This window comes from Bactrocera tryoni, unplaced genomic scaffold, assembly GCF_016617805.1.
Source record: "Bactrocera tryoni isolate S06 unplaced genomic scaffold, CSIRO_BtryS06_freeze2 scaffold_7, whole genome shotgun sequence".
Classification (NCBI taxonomy): domain Eukaryota; kingdom Metazoa; phylum Arthropoda; class Insecta; order Diptera; family Tephritidae; genus Bactrocera; species Bactrocera tryoni.
The window spans coordinates 5,153,803-5,163,035 of NW_024396366.1; the positions used below are offsets into that span (position 1 = coordinate 5,153,803).

Genomic DNA, 9,233 nt, shown 5'->3' on the forward strand with positions numbered 1-9,233 from the left:
TTATAACTTCTCATTTACAACTAAAATGAACGTCTGTTTTCAATTTTTATACGTATATTTATTTTTTCTCCCTTTAGATTTGTTTCGAAATCTTTTTGCAAATTTAAACATAATTAGGCTGTTCACGATAAGCTGGTTATCGGGTTATGTGGTTATGTGATTAAGTGAACAACAACAAAATGCGGTATGACAAAATAACCAAAGTTGACCAACCTAGGCCCTTGTTTACAGATTATGTGGTTATTTGCTTATTTCCAGTGTTAGAAAGTCGTTGCAATTTTACTAAATGGCAGCACAAAAAATAAATAAAACTAAGCGAATGGCATTTCCATTTAGATTTTCTTATTGGAAAATCTGCTATTAACAGCTGTTTTTTGTTTACAATCAGCAAATTAAAATCAGAATAAAAAGCATCCAAAAGCATCAACATTAATCAAAAATCTGCAAAAATCAACGAAAATCAACAAAAATCATCAAAGTAAGTAAAAAGATAAAGTGCAAAACAAATATACAATTTTGTCATTTATTTATACTATAATTTTAGTGTCTACAGAAATACGAAAGCGCCGGCGAGAAACGGAGGTGAAAAAATGGACGGAAGCCGAAATCAAAGCCGTGCTGTCCTATATGCAGGATCACCGAAACGTCGAGGTTAGTCTTCGACACATTAGTTATTTATGTATTTTAATTTAATCACATCTCCTTTAATTTCAGAAACCAACAGCGAAAATTTACTATAGTAAGTTGCTTGCAGTGACAAAAATTGAAGCAACGTGCAACATCTTAAAATGTAAGATTCGCTATTTAAAAAGCCAAATGAAGTCGGCAGAACACTGGCTAAATTCCACGGGCGCTGGAGTAGAGGATGGCGATGTGGAGCTGACTGTGATGGGTAGATTTTATACATATATATTTTAATATCAACTTTGGAATTAAATTGATTTGCTTTATTACAGATAAAGTGCTTAAAAGTTGTCCGCATTACAAACAATTAGCGGACATTTTTGCTACGGAGAGGGAAGCTGAGGTGGTGGTAATGAGTTCCTCTGCAATGGAACTCGACTCTATTGAAAATGTTGTGCATGATTTGGAAGAGCCCGAACCCGAAGCGGAGGAAGAAAATGACACATCTCTATTGGCATCTGGCTCATCTGCGGCCAGCCCGTTTGTAAAAAAAATTAAGGCCAAACATCAACACACTGCCATTGACAAACTGGCAACATTAGAAGCTGAAAGAATGAGCTTTCGGGAAAAACAGCTTCAATTTGAAATAGAAAAATTCAATTGGATGAAGCAAGTTGAAGCAAACAAACTGGAAAATGAAAAGAAGAAGATCGAAAACGATTTCGAACTCAAAAAAATGGAGTTGGAGCAGAATGAAAGAATAAGGAAATTAGAAATTGAAATGAAGTATAAAAATAATAATATAAACAACCAATAAACAAATAAATACTTTTTTTACTTGTTATTAAAACAAAAATATGAATTTTTATTGAAAAATTAAATTGTATAGTGCTTGTCTTTTTAGTTCGGGGGTAGGTGCAACAATAGCATCTCCATCATATTGGCATCCATGGGCTTCGACACTTTGCCTTTCAAAGTGTGAAGAATCTCGTCCTTCCAAGAGTATGTTGTGCAGCACACAGCAGACAAGTACCCATTTATTAAAAAATGTTTGACTTTCACGGTCTTTTATTTTAATCCGCATTTGTTTCAAACTACAAAACTTTTCTTTAAGAATACCGAAACAATTTTTGACTCTAACACGATACTGGCTATGTATTTTGTTGAATTTAGCTTGTCTTTCAGAGTCTGCTAAAGAAGAATTGCTTCGGTATGGTGTTATTAAATGTTTTGTCAACTTATACGCAGAATCCCCTGCAATCCACTCTTCTCCACTAAATAAGCTAGTTGTGTTTCTTCCAATATGAGATTTCCTTAACACTTTAGAATCGTGGTAGCTTCCAGGATTGCCCACTTCTGCATGTAATATGCGTAACTTATGGTCACATACGACTTGCAATTTGATAGAGTATATTCGTTGTCGAGAAAAATACACCTCATGATTTTTATTCGGCTTTTCGGCCAGTTTAATCTCGCTACCGTCAATGTAACCAATGCAATATGGTAATTCGCAGAATGTTTGGAAAACAAGTTCCCGGCGCTCTGCCGGTCCAGGCCAATGAATGAATTGGTGTAGTTTATTCAAAATTGCCGAAAAAACTCTTTTGGTGATATTGGTCAATGTACCTCCATCTCCCACACCAAAAGTTGTAGCGATTTTACGTATAGAAGCACTTTCACCCGATGAACCTAATCGGAGCAATACGATTGCGAGTTGCAAATCTACAGGTATTTGTAAACTTGAATTAGTAAAGTTCATATCATTAGAAAATATTTCTAGGAGATGAGCGAATTGTCATTTGCTGACGCGCAGCATTTGTAAAAATCTTCCATCGTCAAAGCAACACAGAACATTTTCTCGCCAATGAATAGATTTTGGAACATGTAGTTCATCTCCCCGTCTACTACAGATGATTAAAGTTATGTCCTCTAGCAGTTCATCTAGTACTTCATCCATTGCATTATGACACTCTTCAGGGCGCAAGATGTCTGCAAATTTTATACAAAGAATTTTTTGAACCCTTAAAATTCGGATTATTTAATAAGCACATACCTTCAATAAAGTCCATTTCCTGAATAGCAGAACTTATTTTAAAATCGATTATTTTGCTTTTTAAACTTTCTTTAGGCATTTTATAAGTAGGAATTTCATTGAACTAAAATTGTAAACAATGAACAGCTGTTTAGTAAAAATAAGCAAATAACCATATAACATAGGGTGCTCACGGAGCATAGAGGTTATTTTTAATCTAATAAGCACATAACCCGATAACCACCTTACCGTGAACAGCCTAATAATGTTTTAATATGAGCATTTGATTCTTAACGGACTGTTCTAGTCTAACATTTTAAAATAAATATTTTTTTGTATTTATTCCTATTATTAAAGATGTTCCAAAATATCTCGTTAGAAGGATTTCTCAAAATTTAAGTTATTATCAAAGTAAAGACCGCTATATTTTTATTGTAACTCGACTGATTTAGATCTAACTTAAAGCCTTAAAAGTGATTTTTTCGAAACTATTATTTTGCGATGCGATCGTCGAAAATTGAAAGTCGAAGTTGTATGTTCGTTTACATATTTAAATAAAAGTCTTTAAAGTTTACTTTACTTAGTTTTCTCTCTATTTTTGGAGTGGTGTTACGTAAATACGTACAATATATACATAATAATAGAAGAAAAACATTCTTTAAAATTTTGTTGTTTTACTTAAGTGTTTGTATCACATCTTGGTACCCTAATATAGAAATAGGATCCAACTATAAGCTGCTAAAGAACAGACAAAAATAACAAAAAGTTATAGCTACAAACGTCTGTATATAAACTTATGTCCGGCTGGCCGATTGCCTTGTAAGTTTCCAACAACGTTTCTGAATTTTTGCGACAATCGCGGTCATATGAGGAATGAAGGAGCATATACCATCAAAAGTTACACCTAAAATCTTAGGATTATTGACAGTCGGGATCTTGATGCCATCGACTGCAATATTAAGGTTAAGTATGTACTCCTTCGTCCAATTTCTAAATATTGGTGAGGGAGAGTGTCAAGTTCAGTGCAGTGAAGAAGCGGGAAAGGTCGGAGAGATAGCTGTTTACCTTTGAACACTTGCCAATCTTTAGCGTACGAGGTTATGGAAAATGACTCTAGTGGCTGTGGGAGTTTCCAGGTAAGAAGTTAAACAATAGCGGGAAGAGAACACCACCCTGCGGAACCCCTTCTTCTAATTTTTTTTCTCGAAATATTACGGATGATTGACACCCGCTTAGGTAGTTCAAGGCTTTTGACAAATCCAAGGCTACGAGGATCGTTCTCTCACAGGGTGGTTTCTGGTTAAGGCCACGAACTATCTGGGCGTTTATGAATTGCTGTGGTAGTGCAAAGGTTTCAAGTGTCTTCACTACTATGAAGTGGAGAGTTATCGGACGATAGGACCCCGTTTGTTGCCGGGTTTCCCAGGTTTCAGTGGTGGGACCACTCTCTCGATTTTCTACACATCGCGTATTTGAAGATTGGACAGTGACAGGTTGAGGACCTTTGTGAGGTAACTTACTACCGTCGAGTTAATATGCTTTAGCATAAGCATGTTGATTCCATCGAGGCCAATGGATTTAGATGATTTTGCCTTATTGTTGACATTCTGAACCTTCTCATCAGTGAAAGTAACTCATAATTTCTCTTCGGATTAGACAAAGCCTTGATAGTAGTATACCAAAGCTTACTTATACCTGTGAAGAGGCTGTAAGACTTCAAGTGCTTTATCCATTTCGTCCACTTATGTTGATTTAGCAATCGCCGTATCTCCAAATTGAGATCCCTCACGTGTCGTTATCTAAAAGCGCTGCTTTGGCTGGGAAATTTGGGCGGAGTTCCGCCATTCTTTTAGCCGCGATGAAGCGAGCGGTAGCTGCTGGAATCACCTTGTGGAATCGACGTTCGGCAATGGTTACGTCCGTAGGAATGGGTAAAACGGTATAGGTGTTCTCAATAAATTCTGTGAAGCCGACCCAGGTACGCTTGTCCACAGAAACAAAATCACGAGGTTTCTCTATCGAGATTTGAATGAGCAAGTGGTCTGATGCGTGAGTTAGGTAATATCGGGTGAGCTATTGCAGGTGCCCATAATTCTGTATATTCGGTACGCGTTAAAGTCCCCCCAAAGTAGCGCACCTATGTTCGGGTGATATCCTGTAGGGCAACATGTAACTGGGGGGATGTATATATTAAATATTTCGAGCTCAACATCGACTGACGGGATAGCTACACTCGTGGCCACGCACACCTTACCACTATACTTTCTTTAATTTTTTTTGGGCCTTTTCGTTCGTTCGGTATTTTCTACAATTTTTTTTTATGTTTTTGTTAAGCTTAAGTAAACTAAATTATATTATCTAATTATAATTACAGTTTTTAATTTTTTACGTTTAATGAGTAAAACACAAACCTAATAAACTTCGTGTTTCAATTAAACAAAAAATTAAAAAATATGAATTTCAAATATAGTGTAAATGAAATTAAATTAGAAAAAACAAAATATATAATTTTTACATCGCATGGCAGTATCTTACATTTCGAACTCATTTGGTAAAGTTCACTATCGTTCAATTGATTTATCTATAGCTGAATGTGTTTGGTTTTTAATTTTTAATATTTTTGATTATCAACATGTCATTAACTTATTTCTAAATAAAAAATGTCTATACCGCAAAAAGTACTGCTATAAAATGTAGTCAAATTAACGCAATACTTGGAAATTTTGAGCGGTAAGGCTTGCGTGCTCACGAGTGTATACCCTGACATTCTAGAGTAGTATCCCTCCGATCGATGTCTCCATCTTCGCCGGGCGTACCACCAGATTCCTGTCGAACCTAGCGATATATAAAGACAGCAAACACATAAACAACAGCGGAATCTCACCACCAGAATAGCATGTGGCTTGCGACGATTTATGTAAACCAATTTTACTCTCCTATCTTAAACCCGGGGTTAACTCAGTTTGACGATGGATGCATGTGGAACCGTTGGTGCGGTATTACAACAATACGACAAAGACCAAAGGCAATCACTAAGTTTTTATTCCGCACGCCTTACAGAATACTGCATTTACGGTTGTAGACTGTTAAACATATGCTAGAGGGCAGATAATTTTTTTTAGTGTTATGTAACCTCTCAATATCAGAATTTCCAATATGATTGTTAGGCTTCGTTAAATGAAAAGTTATATTTCCTGTTTTCCAGGAAGTAAGAAGTAGTAAATTTAGAGAATCGATCTATTAATAATAAAAAATTTACATTGTGTTAGTATATACCGTATGTACATGTGTATAACCTGGTTAATATCTTTCGGTGTTTCAGTTAAAATAAATGTAGACTTTATTGGAGTACGATTGTCTTTTGCTCTAATACAAACGTCGCAATTTTTTTTTATATATTTTTGAATTTAGGCCTTTAAATTTGGGGAGTATATATTTTTTTTCAGTCCTTGGTAATTTTCATTAATACCAGCAAGTCCTGTCGCATTTCTGTGGTACAAGTAAATTTTTTTAAATGTTTGCTCTTCCGACTTCATATCCTTTGCCATGTATGAACACTTAAAAAACTTCACATTTGGTTCATATTCATATAACTTTATTACCTTTTTTTGTAAAATATTATATTTGCTGTCGACCTATTTTCTCATTTGTTATATGTTGTCGCAATTTGTCTTCTAAATCACTATTAAGATCTTCTAAATTTATATATATTTTTCTCTAATCGTTAGTGATTTCTAAATCCTTTATTTCCGTATTTTTTAATATATTTTGTGTTGGAAACATATTAACTATTGTATCTAGAATACCAATATGGTCATTTAAGGCTTCTTGTTGGGAATGTTATGCATATTATTATACAGAAAATTTTAGCTATCGAACCTACCTAAATTTATTTCGTGGGTATCAGAATTTATTCTGCTTAAGAAGTATGATACGCGATTATCTCTCCCCCTTAAGTAATTATAAGTAGAAGTATATTCATATTATAGTCCCTTAACATATACACTTACTTTTTGAAAAAAAAAAATAGTTTTTTTAAGATTTTTTTTTTGCAAAGACTCAATTTTTTTAAATAATGGAACACTGTTGATAGGTTTATATATGTTTAAAGTTGTTAAATTTAAATTTTCAGTGAGAAATGTGCCTACTTGTTGGTACTACAGTTGTTGTGCTGATCCACTTTTTTTCTTACACGCTTTGCGGTGAGTATGATAAGTAGGTGATGATTCATATGCAATCAAATAAAAGAACAGTTTTCTTTAGTTTATATCATAACGCCGTATTTGAACGAAGGATTTGGCGAAATAAACATTTTTGTGGGTCTAAAAATTCAGTTTTTTCATTCCAAAAAAAAAAATATGTTCAAAATAAACAATCCTTCGTTCAAGTATGAGATATTGTAGTTTTCATGTAGATAGAAAAAATTTGATCGATAGGCCACATGGTTTTTGAGAAACTTTGCTCACCGCAACGGTAATTTTTAAAAAATATCATTTTGAGATAAGCGCACTCGTAGTCGCACTCGGGGGAACATGGGAGAAGCGCGCTGTTGACAGCTGTAATTTTGGTTTTAGTGCTCAGATCTCCATGAAATTTGGAAGAAATAATTTTAGAAGGATATACTTAAAGAAAATGCAAAAAAATATCGATTTGTCCTGCCCACACCAGTGTATATAATCCCTTAATCAACCACCGGCAAAGTCTTGGACGTGCGTCTTTTCCCTGCGTTTTTATGTACAACTACTTGAGTGGCTCATGATCAGAGGAAATGGTAAACTGAGCAAATTTGACCGAAAATAGCCAAAAAAAACGATGGCTAAGAGCTCTTTTTCTGCGACCGAATAATTACGGACATGATCACTTAAGTTTCGGCTGGCGAAACATATAGGGTGCTTGTCTTATTGCAGCACTGCTCCTATTGCAAAAGAGCTTGCGTCGGGGGCCAACTTAAAATGTTTATTAAAGTCGCGATACTTTAGTACCGGGGTTTACATAATGATTCGTTTCATCTTTTAAAATTAATTTATAAAATTAGAATCACTTGTATTAATTTTAGCGTCCTTCATAAAATATTTTACCATTGGATATGCCACACTCGCAAAATCCCTAACGAATTTCTTGTAATAACCACAAATACACAGAAATGATTTAATTTTTTTTAATGTTTTTTGAAATCTTTAAACCCAATATAAGTTTCACTTTTTTGGGGCTTGGCTTTACACCGTAGGGTGTCAAAACGTGACCTAAATATAGAGTTTCCTTAGAGAAAAATTTACATTAATTTATTTGTATTTTTAGTTTAGCTTCTCTTAACTTGGTCATAACTCTTTTAATACTTTCAATATGTTCGCTCAAACTTGTGGAAAATATGAGTACCTCATCCAAAGATACTACGCATATTTTATTGATTAGGTCTTTTAGTACCCGATTAATTAATCTTTGAAACGTTGCAGGAGCATTTTTTAGACCAAAAGGCACCCGAACGTATTCATAATGTCCGTGGGGTGTAGAAAAGGCAATTTTCAACCGGTCTACTTCTTTGGCAAGAATTTGGTGAAACCCTTTCGCCAAATCCAAAATCGAGAAATATTGTGCACGTCCAAGTTTGTCTAGTAAACTGTCAATATCAGAACAAGTCTCCACTTCTTTTCACCACTAATGTCTATTATAAGGGGAATCGCTTTCTTTTATAATACCTTGTTTCTGCATATATTTTATTTGTTTATTTACTTCTTTTTCATGCATTTGTGGATTCTTATGTATTTTTGAATAAATGGGTCTATCAGAAACTGTTTTTATTTCATGCTATTTTATGTTTTTATTTGTTAAGTATAAATTAAATCTTGATATTCATGTAACTGATTTCTTTCTTCACAATTTAAGTTTTATAAGGATATTCTTTTATATAATCATTTTCACAGTTATTTATAGTAACGGTCTCCTTTTCCATGTTTATAATAGCTTTAAGTGGTTTTAATACTATATTTTGACCAATAATTGCATCAAGATATTTTCCTTCAAAATTAGTCAATTTCCACGACATTGTTTCACTTTTATGAATTTCTTTTGGTAGTTCAGTAATTATTTCGAAATTTATTTTTATTTCGCTATTAAGAGATTTATTAGTTATTGAACTTCAATCGCCACTTTACCGCCAAGTTCAAATAATGTTCACATGAACTGTATTACTTTATATATACTATAGCCACTAGAGATTATTAAATGAAGTGCTTGTTTATGTTAAAAAGTTTTTGATTAAATATACTTTACTTCTCGTAAAACCAAATTTTATTTGAATGTTTATTTTTCTAAAGATCAGCTGTAATGCACTATTTTTTTACCATACGTGAACACTTTTTGAAATCACTGTATGTATGTATATGTAAATCGTATGTAGCTGTATGTGCTCTTTGTTTTGAGCTGCGGTTTAATACTGCTATACGAAAGTTCAAAGCTTAGCAAAGGCATGGAAGTTCTACTTGCTCATTCAACAAAATTAAAAGAGGGGTATTAAAATATAGCACTCGTGTTAGACATAGTCAAACAACGAACACCAAAGGAGTATTCGTGTTGATTT

The 9,233-nt window shown here is 33.9% G+C and overlaps 1 protein-coding gene across 1 annotated transcript; it reads left to right on the top strand.

Annotated features, from left to right (window-relative positions):
- Positions 1–450: 450 nt before the first annotated feature.
- LOC120781707 lies at positions 451–1,612 on the top strand. The gene is made up of 4 exons (XM_040113938.1): positions 451–478; positions 545–651; positions 715–892; positions 957–1,612. Coding segments are annotated over exons 1-4 (771 nt in total). The 5' UTR covers positions 451–477; the 3' UTR covers positions 1,442–1,612.
- Positions 1,613–9,233: the final 7,621 nt, after the last annotated feature.